The sequence below is a fragment of the Notolepis coatsorum genome (assembly GCF_963971535.1).
Source record: "Notolepis coatsorum genome assembly, chromosome: 2".
NCBI classification, from domain to species: domain Eukaryota; kingdom Metazoa; phylum Chordata; class Actinopteri; order Aulopiformes; family Paralepididae; genus Notolepis; species Notolepis coatsorum.
In genome coordinates this window covers 127,948,009-127,972,040 of record NC_140166.1, presented here as the reverse complement: position 1 = coordinate 127,972,040, position 24,032 = coordinate 127,948,009, and the positions used below count along the sequence as shown (strand labels likewise).

The 24,032-nt window shown below is 42.3% G+C and overlaps 2 protein-coding genes across 3 annotated transcripts in view; one reads left to right on the top strand and one right to left on the bottom strand.

The window, feature by feature from the left end:
* The window catches only part of lipeb (lipase, hormone-sensitive b), a gene marked incomplete at its 3' end in the record, with an annotated part of 133,143 nt that overhangs the window by 59,400 nt on the left and 49,711 nt on the right, over positions 1-24,032 (bottom strand). The gene's annotated exons all lie outside the window — the stretch shown is intronic.
* Positions 20,549-23,761, top strand: cxcr3.2 (chemokine (C-X-C motif) receptor 3, tandem duplicate 2). The gene is made up of 2 exons (XM_084307335.1): positions 20,549-20,668; positions 21,079-23,761. The coding sequence occupies exons 1-2, from the start codon at positions 20,627-20,629 to the stop codon at positions 22,174-22,176; spliced, it is 1,140 nt and encodes a 379-aa protein (XP_084163461.1). The 5' UTR covers positions 20,549-20,626; the 3' UTR covers positions 22,177-23,761.

Below are 24,032 nucleotides of genomic sequence, written 5' to 3'. Positions count from 1 at the left end.
GGCGTTTATTCAACATCCAAGAAGGCTAACATACAACTGTGTTTTACTAACTCCAACCGGGACTATTGCCGCTTTCGCGCTGCTTGTTGATGTTATGAACTCCTCCTAACGTGACCGGAGCTGAAGGTGCCACACGCTAAAATGTCAGTGGGGACCCGGCGCCAACCCATAGATAGTTCCAACTCACCGAATTACGTAATCCACCACAGTTGCACTCAATATTTAAATAATGTTAGTCTAAATAAATGTAGACAGAAACATAATAATTTCAAGCAGAAAACGAATCTTTCCATTAAGAACTGACAATCAGGGAATTTAAACATGGTTGACATTGTTTTTGTGTGTTTATATTAATTAAAGAAAGGACAGTCTAATGCTGGCTGAGCATATTGTTTGTTTGCACTAAGTTAATACTTTGACAAATGTAGCCTATATTTTTCAGTCAGTTCGGTCTTTGTGTGCCAAACATTATTTAAGGCTGTAAACACTGTAAACCTTTTATTTTATTTTTAATAAATGAGAAGCATGTTTAGATTTGAGTGTTAAATTTTTTTTTAATAAAAATTAACGTATATCGAACTGAAAACCGTGACCCCAAAATCGTGATACGAACCAAACCGTCCTTTTAACCCAAGGCAACCAAAGTGTTAATATATATATATTTTTTTACCATTCTTTCCAAAAGAAAAGAGGCCTAGAAGCGTGGCTAACGCTAATGGCACGCATACCAGAGGCTAACTGCCTATGAAAACAGGCACAGAGGCACTGAAAGAGGATTTCACCCATCTAATGAACACACTAGACTAGACAAATATCAAGATGTATCCATCAGTGGACCAATTGCATGCTTTCACAGAGGATCTTGCCTTCAGTCGACTCCTTCACACATTAAGCACCCCCTACAGCCCAAATGAAAAAAAAAAAAGAAAAAAATTAAAAATATTATACGTTTTTTTTTTTTTTTTTTTTTTATGTCAACCAATAGTCGACTAACGGCACATTTTGGCCAATCCTAGTCGACCATCCAAATCCTTAGTCGGGGACAGCCCTAATCTTTTCACATGTATGTGTAAGATTATAACCGTTTGTTGGTTTCCTTAAACATATATACCGGTACGTGAATGAACAAAAATAAGTAAAAAATAAATAAATAATAATACTAATATATATATTTCTTTCTAGTTTTTTTCCCCCTTTTCGAGTAATACACGATCAATCGAGTATAGCATGCGATCAATCGATCTGGATTTTTCTTTAAAAATGCCCATCCCTACACACGACAGCCGGTTAACCCTTTCACTGTGACAATACAGAAGGTTAGCCCTTTACTATCACACAACCGATGGCGATGCTCCATCATTAGCATCATTAGCTCCGCGGATGTCGTGTGGCAGTGAAAGGGTTAAGGAAGTAACCTCATTACATACATCATCAGATCATCTTCTTCAAATCCAACCCATAACATTCTGTGTTGTTGCCCCAACTCTGTCTACCAACGCCAGCTTTCCTACAGTCTCAGCCACGCTGGGGACATCATGAATATGAGACAACTCACTTCATCAGGAAAAGCAACATATGTTTGGAGTCTTATATTGGGGCTAAATCATATTCTATAATTTAGATAATTTTTAAATGAGTTATACAAATGTACACAAATGTGACGGGACTGAATCAGTCATCATCAGTAATTGAAAAATGCTAGAGAAATCCTACAACTATACAAGTCACTGCTAGAGGAATCATACAAGTCACTGCTAGATAAATCATACAAGTCACTGCTAGATAAATCATACAGGTCACTGCTAGATAAATCATACAGGTCACTGCTAGATAAATCATACAGGTCACTGCTAGATAAATCATACAAGTCACTGCTAGATAAATCATACAAGTCACTGCTAGATAAATCATACAGGTCACTGCTAGAGGAATCATACAAGTCACTGCTAGATAAATCATACAAGTCACTGCTAGAGAAATCATACAAGTCACTGCTAGATAAATCATACAAGTCACTGCTAGATAAATCATACAAGTCACTGCTAGATAAATCATACAAGTCACTGCTAGAGGAATCATACAGGTCACTGCTAGATAAATCATACAAGTCACTGCTAGATAAATCATACAAGTCACTGCTAGATAAATCATACAAGTCACTGCTAGATAAATCATACAAGTCACTGCTAGATAAATCATACAGGTCACTGCTAGATAAATCATACAGGTCACTGCTAGATAAATCATACAGGTCACTGCTAGATAAATCATACAGGTCACTGCTAGATAAATCATACAGGTCACTGCTAGATAAATCATACAGGTCACTGCTAGATAAATCATACAAGTCACTGCTAGATAAATCATACAGGTCACTGCTAGATAAATCATACAAGTCACTGCTAGATAAATCATACAAGTCACTGCTAGAGAAATCATACAAGTCACTGCTAGATAAATCATACAAGTCACTGCTAGAGAAATCATACAAGTCACTGCTAGATAAATCATACAGGTCACTGCTAGATAAATCATACAGGTCACTGCTAGATAAATCATACAGGTCACTGCTAGATAAATCATACAGGTCACTGCTAGATAAATCATACAGGTCACTGCTAGATACATCATACAAGTCACTGCTAGATAAATCATACAAGTCACTGCTAGATAAATCATACAGGTCACTGCTAGATAAATCATACAGGTCACCGCTAGATAAATCATACAAGTCACTGCTAGATAAATCATACAAGTCACTGCTAGATAAATCATACAAGTCACTGCTAGATAAATCATACAAGTCACTGCTAGATAAATCATACAAGTCACTGCTAGATAAATCATACAGGTTACTGCTAGATAAATCATACAAGTCACTGCTAGATAAATCATACAAGTCACTGCTAGATAAATCATACAAGTCACTGCTAGATAAATCATACAAGTCACTGCTAGATAAATCATACAGGTCACTGCTAGAGGAATCATACAAGTCACTGCTAGATAAATCATACAAGTCACTGCTAGATAAATCATACAGGTCACTGCTAGATAAATCATACAAGTCACTGCTAGAGAAATCATACAGGTCACTGCTAGAGGAATCATACAAGTCACTGCTAGATAAATCATACAGGTCACTGCTAGATAAATCATACAAGTCACTGCTAGAGAAATCATACAAGTCACTGCTAGAGAATCATACAAGTCACTGCTAGATAAATCATACAGGTCACTGCTAGATAAATCATACAGGTCACTGCTAGATAAATCATACAAGTCACTGCTAGAGAATCATACAAGTCACTGCTAGATAAATCATACAGGTCAGTGCTAGATAAATCATACAGGTCACTGCTAGAGAAATCATACAAGTCACTGCACTACATTTAATTTCACTTTACATTTATCTAATGAAATATATACATGAAATTTAAATTTGGTGCCCGGGAGGATGTCCGGGGTGGTATCTCGGGTGGTGTCCGGGGTGGTATCCGGGGGTGGTGTCCGGGGTGGTATCTGGGGTGGTGTCCGGGGTGGTATCCGGGGTTGGTGTCCGGGGTGGTATCCGGGGTTGGTGTCCGGGGTGGTATCCGGGGTTGGTGTCCGGGGTGGTATCCGGGGTTGGTGTCTGGGGCAGTGAGGGGTGGTATACAGGGGGTGGTGTCCGGGGTGGTATCCGGGGTTGGTGTCTGGGGCAGTGAGGGGTGGTATACAGGGGGTGGTGTCTGGGGTGGTATCTGGGGTGTGGCGTTTGGGCAGGTGTCCAGGCTTGGCGGAGGTTCAGGCACGTTAACAACCTTGCCACTTTATACATTAACCACCAGACTACCTGAGTAAGTTAAAAAGTAGAGAAGACCAAGCAGGGGAAAAGGAGAGCCATTCACCCGCTAGTAGTAGATAGTAGTAGTCTATCTATCAAGAAGCCTGTCGCTAGATTCAATAGTGCTGGGCGACAGCCCAGAGGAGGCCTGTGATGTTTCATCAATAACAGAGTACAGTAGGTACAGTGGAGGGAGATAGTCTGGATCCCAAGGAAAAATGATCTGCCCCGATTCACGACACAAAATCAATCAGGAAAACAAATGGGCTGACCTTGAGATGAGAGCGAGAGAGAGGGAGAGAGAGAGAGAGAGAGAGAGAGAGAGAGAGAGAGAGAGAGAGAGAGAGAGAGAGAAGGATGGTGGTGGTGGGGGGGGGGGGTTCTCACAATGCAGCAGAGAATATCAATGTGGGTATGTGGGTCGATGTCTCTCACATGTTCAGCTAGTCTCAACGATTATCCAAATATCCATTAAAAACATAATGGACCAAATAACAACATAATTGGTAAAAGACACATCTGTCCATTGGCTCAATGTTAAACGTGCAGTTAGCGCATAAACATAATGCTAACCAACTTAAATCACTTTAGAATTTATTTTCTGATGACAACGGGAGAGACAGGAAAATAGATTTTTTTAACATTTAAAAATGGTGGAAAATCTTCATAGATTCTAAAGTCAGAATTGTTGTCCAGTGAAAGTTTAGCCTAATGATGGCACTTGAAAAAAGGTCATGGGGTCACCAAAAGTAATAATGGTTCATCCTCTAGGGGCCATGAATGGCCATAGCAAATTTGAACACATTCTAAAAAAAACTCTTCCTGTTATCAAGTCAACACAAAGGATCTGCTTGGATGGCATCAGTCGCAGTGAATCGATAGGATCCCAGAAAGTAATCAAATACTTTGGTGTGTCAAAACAATGGGCCTCATTCACAAAGCTTTGCTTAAATTCTTCTTACTTTTGATCCTTGTAAAAAGCACCTATGAAAAAACAACATGGGATTCATGAAACATGATTTAGATTTAGGTGTACCAGATTTACATTTACATTACATTTTGTCATTTAGCGGACGCTTTTATCCAAAGCGACTTACAAGTTTTGTACAACAAGACAGCAGGAAGGGTACAACTCTATCAGCTGAGTAACAATGTTCATCAGAGTGTTGAGTGCTATAGTGTTGGTTAGTATATTAGGACAAGTGCATGCCATGACAGTAAGGTTAGTTAGGGTTAGATATTTTCTTAATTTTTTATAAAAAGAGAAATTAATTTCAGATAATGATTGAAGAAGTGAGTCTTTAGGTGGCTGAGTGGCGCAGTGGGTAAGGTGCTCGCCACTAACGCAGGAGATGCTGGTATCGAGCCCAGCTCTCGGCGTTGCTACCGGCTTGGCCGGCCGTCATACTAACACAATTGGCAGTGTTAGAGGGTGGGAAAGCCGGTGGGTGGGGATTGGACGTTGTGGACAGCGCCTCCTACAGGTCGGTTGGGTGACGCCGGTGCGGCGGAAACAGGAAGTATCGGGGGCAGCGTGAGCCTCCCACGCGTTACTCCTCGCCACTGAGAGTTCGAGCTGCTGTGGTGAAAAGATGCGACAGGCTGCCTCCTCGTGTACCGGAGGGGACACGTGATGCAAGGCTTCTATCCTCACTACAGCCGACCAGTGGGAGGCATAGTCTAGCAACGTTCAAGACAGGGGAGGGAAGAATTGGAAATACGAAATTGGGATGGGAGAAAAATAGAAAATGGGGAGAAAGTGGATAAGTGTAGGTTAGTTTATTAGGACAAGTGCATGCCATGACAGTAAGGTTAGTTAGGGTTAGGTTTTTTTCGTTATTTTTTTAAAATTATTTCAGATAATGGTTGAAGAAGTGCCTCTTTAGTCGACTGCGAATGATTGGACGGGTTTCGGCTGTCCTAACTGTGGTGGGAAGTTTGTTCCACCATTGTGGGGCAAGGATTGAGAATAGGCGGCTTCTCCTTGATGACCCTCCCGGAGCTCGGATAGGAGTAGGTCTGAGGCGGCCAGAAGATGCAGAGCGTAGGGGTCTTGAGGGTGTGTAGTTTAGAGACCATTGACCCGGAGGTAGACGGGAGCCGTTCCCTTCACCGCACGGTATGCTAGGTCGCGGGCCTTGAAGCGGATACGTGCAGCAATGGGGAGCCAGTGCAGGTCCCTAAGAAGTGGGGTGACATGGGACGACTTCGGTAGGTTTGAGATCAGGCGGGCCGCTGCGTTCTGAATGAGTTGAAGAGGCTTGGTGGCAGTGGCTGGCCAGCGAGCAGTGCGTTGCAGTAGTCGAGGCGGGAGATGACTGTTGATTGGACGAGGAGTTGGGTGGCTTCTTTAGTCAGGAAGGGGCGGATCCTTCTGACGTTGCTCAGGAGGAATCTGCAGGTTCTGGTTGTCGCTGCGATGTGAGCGGAGAAGTTCAACTGGTCGTCAAGGACAACACCAAGGTTCTTGGCGGTCGGGAACACGGTCACAGTAGAAATCGCGACTGTGATGGAAAGGTCGGTCAGGGGGGAGGATTTGGCCGGCAGGTGAAGCAATTATGTTTTGCTTAGTGAGAGAAATGTATGTGATGTATAGATTGGGGGGGAGATGACAGCATCTAATGGTGCTAGGTCAGAGAGGTAGCTGTGTATGGTGACGGTTTGAATGGTAGAAGAAGCGGTTTAGAGGCAGGCAGTGTTAGCAGCGAGCAGAATGTTTGCATTCCATCAGAACATCAACAGCTGATAAGAACAGCAGCAGGCACAGGAGCAAGGGAGAGAGTTTGACATTAATGAAACAGACGTTTAAAATGTGTGTTTAAAGGTTAGAGCAGTTGTCATGGCAGCGGCACATAGTAACCAGAAGAGGGGCGAGTGGGCGCCTTGCCCACTACGCCACGTAGCCGCCCACGAAGGTGGTGAATTCTTATGCTTGCGGATTGCATTAAAGGGGGATGACAAAGATTGTATCAGCCAGTATGTGAAGACGTCCAAGAAATAAACACAACGCAGGGTCAGTGGATGGAGAGATGATAACACAAGCCAAACAGACGAAGACGTGATACGGGCTGATTGATCAGAATCCAACAGTGTTCAGTTTGAGGTGGTTGGACGTCATCCAGGCGGAGATATCGGACAGACAGGCCGAGATCCGCTCAGAGACGTGGATATCTGAGGGAGGGAAGGAGAGGAAGAGTCGAGTATCATCGGCATAGCAATGATACGAGAAGGCATGAGACGTGATAATGTTACCGAGAGATTTAGTGTAGAGGGAGAAGAGAAGGGGTCCAAGGACCAATTGTTCCTTAAATAGTATGTGAGTTCATGTGCGTGCCAGTTCATGTGCGTGCCAGTTCATGTGCGTGACGGTTCATGTTTTGCATAGATAGATGCCCTGACATCCCAATAAAAGCCATGCCGACTTCAAGCCGCCTTAGAGTTCATGGTGTAGATAAAAAAAATTATGTAACTTTTTGACCATTCTGTATCAGAGAGTCTCAACAGATACGGTATTAGAGCTTGGTTTGGTAACCTGTCTGTACAACTAAAGTCCAAACTGGTCCGACTGCATGGAAGATCGTAGGGGTGAAAGGTCACTCATCCCTGCAGTCTATTTTTTATCAGGCTACTCTAAGGCAAGCCAATAGAATAGTCTTGGACCCCTCCCATGTTTTACATGCCGAGTATGAGCTACTGCCCTATGGGAGGAGGTTAGAGTTCCACGCTCTAGACCAAACAGGTTTACAAATTCCTTTATTCCATTTTCAGTTAAACTTTTAAATGGTGCCAGATAAATGGCCGTCAATTATCGAATAATCGATATTTGGTCATACTATATATATGTGATGTTGCCAGACATCCTGCTGTGCAGGTACTTTTTTGTATCTTTTATATTGTTTATTTTCTTTGTTTGGAGTCAGTTGCATCATGTCTGTATGTATGCGTTTGTGGCTGCAGTGTGGGTGTAAGCCCAAGACAAATTTCCCAGCTGATGGGACAATAAAGTGACTCTTGTACACAAATATATAAGAAAATAATAATGCCTAATAGTACCCATTCCTACTCCGATGTAGGATAGTTATTGGGAAATAAAAATATGTCCCGATGAAGGTGACAGAAGAATGAAAAGGAAACAAGAAAATAAATGGAAATGTAAATAAACAATGTAAATATAGAGGGAATACAAGGGGGGGACAAATATTTAATAAAGATAATGTTGATAGCGGCCAGAAAAGCAATAACGAGACTGTGGTACAAAGAAGACCCACCGACAATAGCACAATGGGTAGGAATAGTAGGGGAGATACAGGATATGGAGAGGATAACACACATGCTGAGGTTACAGGAAGAGAAATTTGGAGAAAGATGGGGAAAGTGGGAGGATTACAAGGGGAACGAAAACGACATCACAGAGGAAGAATCAAATGCAACACAAGAGGGAGAAGGGTAAAGGAGGAAAGAGGTTCAAGGAGGGTCTCTGAACCCATGTCACAAAATGCTGCTTTAGTTAGCTTTTTTATTTTAATTTTTGTTTAGGGTATGACAACTGTTTTATGTTTTTCCATTTTATTATTTATGTTTGTGGAATTTCTGCTCAAGTCAGTTTTTTTTATTTTGTTTTTGAGTATTACATTTTTTCTTTATTGTTTATGTATGTTTAATAGTGTTGTTGATGTTATTGTATATGTTGTGTTGTATGTCTATAAATGTTTAATAAAAATGTAAGTTTAAAAAAAAATAAAAAATGTAAATATAGAATGGACCGAAGGACCCATGTCACCCTTTTTTCTTTTCTCATTTTTGTCCATTTGTTTTTTATTTTTGATATGTCTTTATAGTTTTGTATGTTGAAGTGTATTGTCTATGTTGTTTCAAAAATGAAAATAAAAAAAACACACCTTATCATCCATAAGTGTGATCGTTTTGTCCTCTTCATAATAATCTCCAATAGTTCGCTCGCCATTGCATAGACAGTCTGCAGGCTAGTGGTAGCCAGCAGTGAGTGAGCCAGCAGTGAGTGAGCAACCCCCTTCCCCACAGTAAACTAGCCCAGTTCAAAAGGTAGACGATAGTGCCGCCTATCGGGATTCGATCGTCATTTCAATTCCAATTCCCACAGAGCTCACACAAGAAGGTCCGGCGGACTGTTTAGAATAATAATAATAAAAAAATATAAAAATGAGTACCCTCGTTTTTGGCTTTGAAAAACAATAGTCGTTTTTGGCGTTCAATGAGTTAAGAGACCAGATTGTTAGTTTGGACAAACTAAGAATCATAAATAAAATTGTCACTTTTAATACTTGGTTGCAGCAAATCCTTTGCAGTAAATTACAGCCTGATGTCTGGAACCCATAGACATCACCAGACGCTGGGATTCATCCCTTTGCCAGGCCTCTACTGTTGTCAGTTCTTGCTTGTTCTTGGGGTATTTTCCCTTCAGTTTTGTCTTCAGCAAGTGAAATGCATGCTCAATTGGATTCAAGTCAGGTGATTGACTTGGCCATTACAACTAATAAAGAAACTTGAAACTTGAACTTCTCAAACCACTTAGAATAGCGGCCACTGGATGAGAGAGGTCATGTATCATACTATCAGAGGTTGTACCGAAAAATTCCACAATATTTGGGATCCTTTCCTAACTTTCTTTGAGGGTATGGAAGTGGATAATGTGACAGAGGCGATCTGACTGGCCTTCCTGGTCTCTCAGCTTGTTATTATTTTTTTTTTCTATTATGTTCTTACTTTTCTTCTTCTCTATCTGCAGAATGCAAGAGGTATGTGACTGCTGTCGGGTGATTTAAAAGCTAAAAAGGAAAAACAATGATTAATAAACTATCTAAGATATTGTAGAATGATTTTGTCTGGTATAGGGGTGGGGGGAGGGAGGGAGGGCCTTATTTTATTTGTCTTTTCTTTTGGCCCATGTGGGACCGACCGCCTTAAAAACAAAACTTTCAAATAAAAAACCTTGTTCAAAAAAGAATAGTGGAAGCTCTGGAGTTGCACAATAGAGGAAAATGCGAAACTCAAAAGTTCCCTTTTTTTACTCTGGATTGAGGAAATGGTAAGTAAGCCTAAACAGAGAGTCTTACCACAGTAAACCTACCTCAGCAGAGGAAAATAAGTGGTTTGTTCAACTGGTTTGGGATGAGAAAAGCATTTAACCCTTTCACTACCACTACAGAAAGTTAACCCTTTCACTACCATACTACATAAGGTTAACCCTTTCACACTACAGAAGGTTAACCCTTTCACTACCACACTACAGAAGGTTAACCCTTTCACTACCACACTACATAATGTTAACCCTTTCACTACCACACTACAGGCGGTTAACCCGTGGTGTGTTGCTATTAACTTGTGGTGTGTTGCTATTAACTCATGCTGTTTTGCTATTAACTTGTGGTGTGTTGCTATTAACACAGTGTGTTGCTATTAACACGTGCTGTTTTGCTATTAACTTGTGTGTTGCTATTAACACTTTCAGTGCCGGCCATTAACATGGTAAAGCATGGTTAAATGCCACCACCCACTTCAATGATAGCGTTGTGAAAGCATAATCTCTGTCTTAAATTATGGCTATGTGTCTAATCTGCCCGTCGTTTATCAATGACTTGTTTGCAGTCAACATTGTCGATTTCCGTTTTATAGCATTTTGAAAAGCCCTCGTTTTCAAGGAAAATGTAAAGATTCCGTGATAAAAAGCATTTACTGGAATATTCTGGCATACACAAACACGTTGTAATTTTTCAGCCTATTTATGAATAGTTTTCAAATAAACGCTAGATTATCGATAGTATATGTGTACTTATGCACGCTATAGAGGCGATCTGAAAAATCGATCTCTCATTTCCTCATCAGCGATCACAGCCACACACGCATAGGGCAAACGCTGATATATAGGTGAAAATAGCTCTGATTATCCTAAGACTGGTAAAATAAATTCCTTACCTCAGATCAGATGTTATCCAAAAAGATTATTCCAATTCCTGATCGCCATCCCAAATATCGATCACGCTTATTGATTACAGTGTTGGGTACTGTAAATACATAATCCACGCGTTTTCCGGGCCGGCGATCACAATGGATTCTTCAGTTGGCCTTGACGGAAAAGTAAAATGAGGAAACTGCCCCTTTACATTTACATTACATTTTAACTATTTCCTCCTGCACCCACACACACTACCCTAATCTGGGTTTGTATCCTATTTCCTATATCTATAGGCTACACCCCTTACCCTAAACCAGGTTCAAATTAATTACAATATCTACAGCTCAGATGTGACATTGCTAGCCTATGGATTCAAGATGTATACAATATACAAGTACAACCGAGTGAAAGGCTTTCGCTGGGGGGGCTCCATTAGGCAAACAGTAAATGTAAATATAAAAATAGTGGCTGTCAAAGTTAAGGCACAATTATTTTAATGCCACTATTTTTTTAATACAAGATTAACGCTATATATATTTATAAAATAAAAAATAATATATATATATATATATACATATAAAATATAAAAGCTAAATATCAAATATATGTGTGTGTGTGTGTGTGTGTGTGTGTGTGTGTGTGTCTGTGTGTGTATTGTTGTGTGTGCGCCTGTGTATGTGGTGTGCATTCTGTGGTGAAGTTCCATATCTGAACCTCTTCAGTTGGAACCTCTCCTTCTCTACCAAAGCTGGTGAGTCTCGCCTTTTAGCATTTTCTTTTTAAAACAAGGCTGAACGCTGAAGATATTAGCGTTATACTGTGTACATTCAAAATTATGATCACAGTTGGTGCATTTTATCTCTTTATTAGACCTTTTCTGTTTTCACTCATACAATATAATGCAGTATGTTGAGAAATTCATGAACATGCACATTTCACTTGAACCAGGAAACCTAGTGTTGTTAAATCTATAGAATGAAAAAGCCTCCCTTAACACTTTCAGTGCCACGGACGACATATCTCGTTTTATTAGGCCCCCCACTGAGTGCCCACGACGACAAATATCATTTTATTTGTTTATTAGCGATCTGATTTCATATTTCATCAACAGCAGCTCCTCCAGCAGCTCAGAATGGAAAAAAGCGCCCCCTATCGTCTATCCCTGTGTAACTGCAGGTCAGTCGCTTAGATCAGTCGATATGTAGAGGCGGAGCCAGCTGGCTCCTTGAGCTGGCAAGCTGTCTGCTCAACATAGAAGTCATCGTGGGACGGGAATCAGCCTGGAATATAAGCGTGATCGATATTTGGAATGGCGATCAGGAATTGGAATGATCTTTTTGGAGAACATCTGATCTGAGGTAAGGAATCTATTTTACCAGTCTTGGGATAATCAGAGTTGTATTCGCTTGAGATCTCAGCGTTTGCCCTATGTGTGTGTGTGTGTGCGCGATCGCTGATGAGGAACTAAGAGAATCGATTTCTCAGATCGCTTCTCTAGCGTGCATACGTACACATAAACGATAATCTAGCGTTTATTTGAAAACGATTCATAAATAGGCTGAAATTACAGTTTGTGTATTCTAGAATATTCTAGTAAACGTCTTTTATCATGGAATCTTTATATTTTCCTTGAAAACGAGGGCTTTTCAAAATGCTATAAAACGAAAATGAACCGATAAAAAAACAATCCGCTTCGACAATGTTGACTGGAAAACGAGTCATTGATAAGCGACGGGCAGATTAACACATTAACTGCCACGGAGTTTGCCCGTCTCATACCACTCTCTGCCACCACTCTAAGCCTATGGAGATGTTCACCTTCTTTGCAGGGCTATAACTTTTTTAATTGTATTGCTAAATTGACATTACTATGGCCCATTCAACATCGATTATCTATCGTTCAGGATGTAGGAACGTTATACTTTTTCATTCATAGAGTCATACGAAAATACCGTCTAGAATATAAATATGTTTTTATCGTTTTCTGCAGTAATTCCTAGAACGTGAGTTATAGACATAAACGCATATATAGATCATCAACTGCTGCTTGTTGCCGATACACGCTATATTAAAAATTTCAACTGTACATGATCCTAAACGTTATGACTGATCATACGCGGATGAACGGGGGGGGGGGTTGTTTATAATTCCGTGATCGTCAGTAAATGCTTTATGTAGTATGGGTGATATATTGATCAGAGCAGTTTGCATTAATAATAATAAACAATCACGCTGAAAATGACGTCAGCGTCCTCTTACCATTCGCCGATGAGACTGGAGGAAAAAGATCACTTATTTGACGTGGATCGACTCGATCCATTTCCGGTTTGTATAATAATAATAAACGCCCAAATCATATCGATTATTGAGTTATGGCAGCGATCCATATGTACGGATATGTGTCTAGAGTCCCACAACAATATGCGAGTGCCGGACGCATTTCCCCGGTGCACGGAGATCACCAGAGATCCATTTCCATTTCCGATCACCACCAGGCGGCAGTATTGAAGCGTTGCAGAGTTGTGCAGGCTCCCACTGTATCAGCCAAGGCTGGGTGAGGGAATAATGAATACCATGGCGAAAAAATGTAATGTGATCTCAATAACGTCATACGCCGTGGAATGGCAGAATTAGTATGACCTTGAAACACGTTGTACAACGTTATTGGCGCCAGATGTGTTAAGACACATAATTTAAAACATAGATAAGAACTGCTGCGGTCAGGCAAGCGATACCGGAGTCTCAAGGCGAGCACAGAAAGACTCAGAAGTAGCTTCTATCCCCAGGCCATCAGGCTGCTAAACGAACAATGAATGAACACTACACAACAACAACCACCAAACGCACATAGCACACACATCCACACGCACACACTCACTTTAAACAAACACACTGTAGCACCCACTCCACACACTTTATAGCACACACCCACTTTAAACAAACACACTGTAGCACCCACTCCCCACACTTTATATTTATGGATGAAGGATTGCACTACAACTCGTACACCTTACTGTAAATTGTACCTAAAATTGTACCTCATCCCATTTCTGCTTTGCACTAGATAGTACTGTACATTAGTACACTGCATAGTATTGTGTATTGTATATTATATGGTAACTCAGAACATTGTACATATGTCTATACCGAACACTGTGACCTCATTTTCTTCTTCTAAATTCATGCTATATTATGTTATTATGTTATTTGATACTATCTTGTCTAGCACAGTCTCTGGAGCGTAACAGTAAGAAGCATTTTGTATGAAAGTATTCTGTACTTCTGTATGACAACTATTAAAGAACTTGAACTTGAACTTGAACATAGGATACTTTACATTATTCTTTGAATGCACTTGTAAGGCAAAGGAATATGCGTAGGCAAATCAATAATGAATGTCCATTCTCTGGTTACGCAGGAGGTAATTATACAACCTGAATCTTAGGGAATTATATCTATGGTACACTAGTAATATAGCGGGAGATACTGGAAGGGGTTCCCCCTGGTTGTAAGCCAGCGGGGGGGTAGAAGATCTGTCGGTAGTAGGACGTCTGGTCAACGATGACTAAGGAGACTTCAGGTACAGAAGCCGGTGCAATAGCCTCTTGATCCACAGACGAATACAGCTTGGTTCTCTTGTAGACTGTAGCTCCACAGTGAAGAAAGCTAGTCGGCCTCAGGCTCTCTGAGGCGCCGACTCGACTTGACTCCTCGCGGGGTAAATCCAACACGTGCAGGCGTCTGCAATTATCCGCTCCATAAATCACAGGACCAAAGCAAATATATTCCAGCCGCAAAGGGCTATGTAGTCGTCGGGTAGATTAATCCAGTGTACATGTCCATACGGTTCTCGTCTAGGTCTCCTCGGGTGAAAGCGCCATGTGGTCAGCCCAGCCTGGATAAGAACTCTAGCTAATACGAGGAAGCGTTGGAGATGCTGGTCACTGTAGAACTTTAACCGCACGATACACTATACACAAATAGACTATTAATGACTTAATAGAAATATGTCGCACTCGACGGTATAGCGCCAAACTCTGACAATTCAGTTATTAATTTGCACGCGGTCTCAATGCTCTATTCTGGGGCCAAACAGGCCATACTTCACCGCACGTTGTATCGTGGGTGAGGCTTCAACTTATTGGTAACATACTAAGGCTAAGAAGGGCTAAGAGGGTAAGGGGCTTCTATATTCACCTGCGCCGTATTTATACGCACGGTGAACAAACTAGTTCCAATCTCATTTCTGTCGCGTATCCCTGGGCAAGGCCGGGCATGTCCAGACACATCTTGACGGTGACTTTGAACCTGACTCCGGAGGCCGGTCCCTGGCGCCGGTGGACCGCTGTCCAATAGGAGAATGAACTATTATGGTCTGGGCTAAAGGGATATTCCGTGTATATGTACAAGGAATATACAGGGGATATCAAACGATATACAAATACTATGCAATATATATCAATAAATAAATATATATATTCGGTTTAATCTGATCCTTTGTAACAGTAACAATCAAACTAAGACTATATTTAGCAATATCTCTTTGCAGTAATCTTTGTTTATTAGACTCGTTTGTGTTTTATGCAAAGTCCCAAATTCTAAATGGCAGCAGAGGTTACACAATGAATGCGTGAAACATACAATATTGATGAATACAATAGCGATACAAAGCAGTAAGATGTGCAGTTTACATTAAAAAAAGGTAATAAATCAGAAACAAGAGTTTGAACTGATTTAACGGAACAAATCAAGCTGGAGCTTTGACTGAAGATTGTTCTAGGACCAGAGTGCAAAGTAATCAAACACTTTTCACCCAAAACAGTTCAGACTCTGGGGACTTCTAAAAACAGTTCAGACTCTGGGGACTTCTAAAAACAGTTCAGACTCTGGGGACTTCTAAAAACAGTTCAGACTCTGGGGACTTCTAAAAACAGTTCAGACTCTGGGGACTTCTAAAAACAGTTCAGACTCTGGGGACTTTTTTTCTCCCATCCCAATTTCGTGTCGCCAATTCTCCCCTTCAATTCTCCCCTCCCCTGTCTTGAACGTTGCTAGACTATGCCTCCCACTGGTCGGCTGTAGTGAGGATAGAAGCCTTGCATCACGTGTCCCCTCCGGTACACGAGGAGGCAGCCTGTTGCATCTTTTCACCAGACAGCGCGGTCTCTCAGAGGCGAGGAGTAACGCGTGGGAGGCTCACGCTGCCCCCGATACTTCCTGACTCTGCTGTACAGGCGTCACCCAACCGACCTGTAGGAGTCGCTGTCCACAACGTCCAATCCCCACCCATCGACTTTCCACCCGCTACCTCTGCCAATTGAGATAGTATGACTGGCCCAAGCCGCAGGCAATGCTGACTCCGGGAGTCGAGACCGCAGCCTCTTGCATTGGTGACGAGCGCAATCTCCGCTATGCCACCCAGTCGCCCTTCTAAAAACAGTTCCGACTCTGGGGACTTCTAAGATGAAAGCAGGACTGTGATTTTAAGCTATAAGCATTGGTGGTGATTTGGAGAGTGGTCACGTAACAGGGCTGTACACTGCGCCGAGGTTGTCGCAAATTGCCCCTTAACCCTTTATCTGCCGGAGATTATTCTCATCTTAATCCCTTCTCTGCCAGTACTGTAAGTCTATGGAGATGTTCCCCTTCTTTGCAGGGCTATAACTTTTTAAATTGTATTGCTAAATTGACATTACTATGGCCCATTCAACATCAAGTATCCATCGTTTAGGATGTAGCAACGTTCTACTTTTTCATTCACACATTCATACTAAAATACGGTCTAAAGTATAAATATGTTTTTATCGTTTTCTGCAGCATTCCATAGAACATGAGTTATAGCCATAAATACATATATTAGATCATCAAATGTAGTTTGATACCGATTGACACCAGTCAAGTCTCCGTGGGTGAAATATGATTGCCATGACAGAAATTTGAAATATTGATCTCAAAGACGCTGTACGACGTCATTGGCAGATTACGCATGGCGGAGAATGACGTCGTAACACGTCATTGGCGAGAAAAGGGTTAATTTGGCCTGTGCGAGTGGTAAATAATATTTGGGGGCAACCTTGCGAGTAGTGATTTCAACCCTTCATTCGCATTTCACTCCTAAATGAATCCATACAAATTGGATAAAATAAATAGTAAAACATTAGCCTACAACCAGGGCTGTACAGTGCAACATAATGTCGCGGTGCTATGAAAAAATCTTGTCGGCGATGAATGAATTTACTGCGTAGCCCCCGTGGGAGAAAAAAAGATTTGCGTGTACTGTGAAGGGAATCTGGGTCACGCTATTCTACTTGGTAGTTGTAGTCTATCGTGCGATTAAATACCATGTCCCGTCTGCGTAGAGTCCATACATCCAACACCAAATCCCATAATTCCTAGCGAACAATCGAATCGAAACTGAATGTGGGCTATTGCATCGCCAAAGAAGAACTTCCTTTCAATAAGTTTAAGCCGCTAATTTTGCTCTGCAAGAAGAACGGAGCGGATATCAGTCCATCTTATGACAACCACGTCCGATGTGGAGAGATGATAAGAGACCATAGCCGATTAAATTAAGTCGGATCTGGCAGTGATGATTGACGGGGACACACTTCTAACGTTCAGCCATGCATTAGGTGAGTAGCCCACTATTAGGACGTTTTTCAATACTTAAATACTGTCTACTTATATTTCCCTCCGGGGATCAATAAAGTATCAACCTATCTATCTATCTAATAATGAGACAATATGCAAATAAGATAATACTAATAATTGTCACGGTTCCCCAAACTTAAACAAGGTTGCGTCGCAACACGGTTTTCAAAATAAAGGTCACATATACAAATGCCGTAGAAGGCCTCTGAATTCTTATTAAAAAAAGTCCCGGATATACAGAAAACATTAACACATTGGCGGCCATTTGGATGCGTCTAAAATCACTGTAGAGGGGCAGCATATGTAAACAGACTTGCACAGTCCGTGGGGCTGTTTGTAGAGCTAAATCTATACTTTATACTATTGCTATCTGTCCATTCTCATTGTCAATTGAGACCATAAACCGTCCCTTCAAAATGGCTTAAAGAAATAATTTTCTCATCAATACGTTCTCATTTTATAGCGTCTTGAATATAAGCGTTATACGGGATTTGGTCTAGTATATTTCCTGGAAGGCTGGATAAAGGGCTAATAGCTACTAACGTTATATCCAATGGCATTTCCGTTATACAGATGCTACAGTTAAAACTCAAACTGCATATGATCGGTACGATCCTCAAGCATATAATATAATAATTTATAATTTAGGACCTGCTCCGAGGTCATCAATCGGCACACATGCGATGCATGCATGCAATTCGTATCTGCGATTAACCCATCCCGTCGTCCTTCCCCCCCAAGGGCAGCCGGGAGCAGACAGGAGTCAACGTGAGCCGCGCCAGGGGACCAATCCAAGTGCTCCTGTCCGTCTTCGTCAAGGACGCCACAGCGTTAGCGGTCTATTGTTGTGCATGTTTTTCCATTGGGTTTATCTTATCGGGGGGGGAAACCCTTGCGAGCACGGGGAGAAGATGCAAACTCCACACAGAAAGGCCTGGGAGATACCCCACCTGGGTAACTGGCATCATGGAAACCTGGTCCCCAAGTGGGAATCGAACCCTGGACCTTCTTGCTGTGAGGCGACAGTGTTAACCACTACACCACCGTGCCGCTTGCATGAATGCATGAAAGGGGGGACGGGGGGGGACGTCGTTTCTGATTATTGATTACCAATAACAGTGTTCGTCTCAGTAGCCACATACGCTGGTCAGCTGGTTGAGTATCATAACAAGCCCTGATCAGCATGTAATTTACGTGAAAAAGATCTTACCATGAGCCGGTTGGATCCCCCAGACCATTTCCCAGTTATCGATCGCCATCTGGTAGATCGATATGTCCATTGGCTGATTATCTATTGCCTTACTGCATAGTGAAATCCGCGATCCAAAACGTATTCCGTGCAACAGGCTATAGGGATCCCTTCAGGTGAGTAGAAAACTACATTGGAAATCTAGAAAAAAGAGACAACTTCTGCCACAGGGAACACTGCATTATCGATACAGCGCCCCTAAGAGGATCTGGCCGGTAATGCACTTTTTCGAATTCAAAGAGTAGGGTAAATCTGCAGTGCAGCTCGGCGACCTTGAATAGGTTATTAAAATAGAATAAAAGCCAAAACAACCTTGCCACGGAGATATCCGTGGTTGGTCCTTTAAGCATGGATTCGAAACACGGATATATACGTTGTCGGGCGGGAATGTGTTAATTGGCATAGATCTCTATAAACGGCCCAACACATTGATCACTTTAGGCACACCCTGAAACCAGTAACATCACAAATATGAAGCGGGTAATTACCCATAAAAATAATAAACCTTTCATGGGGTTATTTACAATAATAATAATAATTCATTTTATTTATAAAGCACTTTTCATTGTGAAACAAAGGTATGCAGAGTTTCTTGTCCTCCTGATTAATGCAATGGTGTGTGTGTTGTGATGATCTCATTCAAGGAGCACTACAAGCGCGCACACACACAGTTTGTTGTTTTTGTTCTATTAGTGATTTACACACTTTCTCAGTTGGTTCATTATAAAATATACAAACCTGAAAACAAAAGCACTTAAATGTTAAATAAAAGGACCACAGTAATGAGGCAGGAGGAACATATTTTTTTGCACTATAATGGTAAAATTGTTATTTAAAGATTTGCCCCGAAAAAATATTCTGTGCCCCTAAATTCCTCATTTAGGGGCAACTGTGCCCCTAGTGAAAAAGCTTAGCGTACAGCCCTGCATAAGAGGGCAGTTTACCAATGACGGCTTTGTAAATAAGAACGTACCAGTTTATCAATCTTCTGGTTGTAGTGTAATTTTTTACATGGGAGTCTGGAGTGTGCAGAGAGGGCTGTGCATATACATAAAGTCACAGTAGGGCTGGGCGATTAAATCGGGTTTAAATTTGAATTATGGTGCTTCCTAAATAAAATAAGATAATAATAATAATGGATTGGATTTATATAGCGCTCTTCACTGACCCAGAGCGCTTCACAGAGTCCATTATTCGTTCATACACAGTCATACCGGTGGTGGTAAGCTACAATTGCAGCAATTGAGGCAGACTCACGGAAGCGTGGCGAATAATCATCGCCTACGGCCCCTCCGACCACCACCAACATTCATTCACATGCATACACATTCATACGAGGCAAGTAGGTTAAGTGTCTTGCCCAAGGACACAATGGCAATGGGATGGACATGGGCTATAAAACTATTATTGTGGCGCATGCCGTGTTGCTCTCTTTTTGTCTTGTGTTTTTTGTCTTCCACCCCCCCCCCACCCCCCCCACCCCCCCCCCCCCCACCCCCCGCACACAGAGCAACATGGTAAACCATTAACAACCGTAAGCAATACAGTAGACACTTGCAGCCGGCCAGGCACTTTCACTTCTTCTTCTGTTGGTGTTCCCTGTCAGGGACTGTGATAGGGACTGTTTCTTGAAGAGTGTGTTTAGTCAAGACTTGGGCCCCTTACTGTGTACTGGAGTGGAATGTATAATATAACACTGGTTCATAATCCAGAAGGTGGGTTATAAATATATTTATTTTCAGTCACACAGTTGTGGATGTCCACTTTGTTATGGTATATGTCACAATTTCCTTTAGTCACCCATGCCTACTATAGCTGTAGCCTATTTCGATGTCTAAAATATGATTCAGTTCCTGAAATTACAACTTCTCATTTCTTCTCAAATGTGACCAGCCTGTGTGGGTGTGTGAGCAGAGTTTCCTCCTGAGTCGTTGAAGGTCTCAGGTGTCCCATCGGCCACTTTGTCATCATGGATTCGATCCCGTCGACCACAGGATTTCAGGATTACTGGGTGAGTGACTCGGGTGTTTTTCTGTGACCCCAACGGTAATAGATGCAGTGCAAATATACATCGACAAGGGGGACTTTCTCAAGACTAAATGAGAGCAATTGAGCTGGTTATCCATGACAACTTAGATAACGTCTATCTAATCTATCTGCTTAGTGTTTTTTTTATGTTCTCGGTCCACGTCACACACAATAATCGTAATCTCTTAAAAGTGCATTTAAATAGAAAATGCTGTAAAAAAAAGTTATTTGCTCTTTGGACTCGCAAATGTAAAAAGGTACATTTAGCTTAACCCTATCCTCTGTCTAGACAGTCACAACACGTGCTGTTCCTACCGACGTCCACAACTCCACAAAAAGATGTATTTAAAATAAATCACAGCTCTTTTTTCCTTCCCCCCTTTTCCTCGACAGATTGATATAGATGAAGAATATGAAGACTATAACGATACGTCTATCGTGGGCAAGACCAAGGCCTCCCCCTGCCACCAAGATGACATCTATAGCTTCACACAGAGCTACACCCCTGTGGTGTACAGCCTGGTGTTTGTACTGGCCGTGTTTGGCAATGTTCTGGTGTTGTGCGTGGTCCGTCGCTACCGTAACTCCAACAGTGGCGGGGGCTGCACCTTCTCCCTGACCGACACCTTCCTCCTCCACCTGGCCATCTCTGACCTCCTGCTGGCCTTTACCCTGCCGCTGTTTGCCGTACAGTGGGCTCACAAATGGGTGTTCGGCCTGGCCGCCTGCAAGATCTCCGGTGCCCTCTTCTCCCTGAACCGCTTCAGCAGTATCCTCTTCCTGGCCTGCATCAGCTTCGATCGCTACTTGGCCATCGTCCATGCGGTCAGCTCTGGCTGGAAGCGCAACTCCTGTCACGCCCACGTCGCCTGTGCTCTTATCTGGACAGTGTGCATTGGGCTAAGTGGGGTGGAAATCACCTTTAAGGAGGTGGTGGATTTGGATCCCCAGGGACAGCGGGGACAGCTAATATGCCAGATCTGGTTCACCACCCAGTGGCAGGTGGGGCTGCAGCTGGTCAACATGATCCTGGGCTTTGGGCTCCCACTACTGGTCATGCTCTACTGCTACATCCGGATCTTCAAGTCGCTGTGCAATGCCACACGGCGCCAAAAACGCAAGTCCCTCCGCCTTATCATCTCCCTGGTGTCCGTTTTTGTTCTCTGCTGGGCACCTTACAACAGCTTCCAGCTGGCTGACAGTCTGCAGAAGCTTGGTGTGGTTAGTGGGAGTTGCCAGTTTGGGCGCACAGTGGACATTGGGATTCTGGTGACCGAGAGCGTGGGGCTGTCACACTGCGCCCTTAACCCTCTGCTCTATGGGTTTGTGGGGGTGAAGTTCCGGAGGGAGCTGGCCAGGATGTGTAAGGAGCTGCTGGGACAGAGGGGCTGGCTGGGGATGGAAGGATGGGGACAGATGAGGAAAAGAAGAACCACCGTCTCACAAAGCTCAGCCGAGAGCGAAAACACCTCATTTTCTGTCATGGTGTGAATACTGTTAGTGGCTGGAACCATTAGTGGCTTGAGGATTGCAGCCTAACAATGGGTTCTGAAGCATTTGGGTGAATATGAGCAGATAATATTGCCTGAAACACTTCAGAATTCATCCTACTACTTACATGCCCATTCCATACTACCACACTACCATGGCATGATCTGGCCAACTGTTGTGAAGGGGTTTTTCTTCACCATGGAAATAATTCATCTGTCATTGTTTTCCATGGTCTTCCACGTCTTTTTGGTATTGCTGAACTCAACTCACCAGTGTGTTCTTTTCTTTTTAACACTATGGGTGCCGGCCAGAAATCCGGAAAATGACTGTGGATTGCCAGCGCTATTTGTCTATGGAGAAATTCCCCTTCTTTGCAGGGCTATAACTTTTTAAATTCTATTGCTACATTGCCATTATTAGGGCCCATTCAAAGTCCTATATGTATTGTTCATTGTGTAGCAACGTTCAACTTTTTCATTCACATATTCATAGTAAAGTATGGTCTAATGTATAAGTATGTTTTCATCTCTTTCTGCAGCTTTCTCCAGAACGTGATATATAGCCCCAAATGCATTATATTGATGATGAAATACAGTTTGATGGCAATCGGGGCGATATAAAAAATTTAAATTGGACGTACTTCTAGAATGATCTACGTATGATCTGATGATGACCGGATGGGCGGGGATCGTTTATAATTCCGTGGGCAGCGTTATATCATTCATCTAGTGTGGGTGATATGTTCATCATAACAGTTTATATGGAATACGATCAAAAATAACGCTGAATCTTACCGTATCCTCCTCGCGCCGTTGGGCGATGAGCGTGGAACAGTCATTTACCAATTATGGTATGTAGAAATATCGGGTCCATTTCCAGCTTGTATAATAGTATATATGTCCAAATCATGTTGTTTATCGAGTTATTGGCAATCGATCGCTATGTATTGTGTCGAGATCGAGTCCCGGTAGCCAAACAGAGTGCCCGGAAGTAATACGGCCGACCAGCACAACCTCCATAGCACTTCCTGTTTGGCGATTGCGCCGATCGGCCACCAGATGGCGCTCCTGAACCGCCAGAGAGCTCAGTGGGTCCTCCTGGTGGATCTCAGGCCAGCGGAGGGGAAATATGAATCCGATCGCAGATTTTTGAAATATTGATATAAGGACGCTGTAAAGCGTCCTCCGGCAACTTGAGCATGGCCGGGAATTACGCTTTTAAGCGTTTTCCGGCAGTCAAAGTGTTAAGAATGTACCAAACAGTTGATTTGGCCACACCTAATGTTTTTGCTATCTCTCGGATGGGTTTGTTTTGATTTTTCAGCCAAGTTATGGCTTGCCTCACTGATAGTGACAGCTCTTTGGACCTCGTATTGACAGTTGGCAGCAACAGATTCCAAATGCAAATACTACACTTGAAATTAACTCTAGACCTTTTATCTGCTCCTTGTAAATGAAATAATGGGGGAATAACACACACCTAGCCATGGAACAGCGGCGTAGCCAATTGTAAAATCTTTGTTCCGCATGTAGAAATTGTTGTAATTCCTACACCGTTCACCTGATTTGGATGTACATACCCTCAAATTAAAGTTGAAAGTCTGCACTTAAAGGACATCTTGGTTGTTTCATTTCAAATCCATTGTGGCGGTGTACAGAGCCCAAATGATGAAAATTGTGTCGATATTTATGGACCCGACTGTATATTTATCATTCAACACCCATGTTATTGTATTTTTTTTATGTCGTCAATGAATGCACTCTTTTGTTTTCAGAAAATTTGCTTAAAAGTACCTACCCAAGTAAATGGAAGATTGCTCCACTTCTACAAGGTCCATTTGCATGTTATTGGTATCT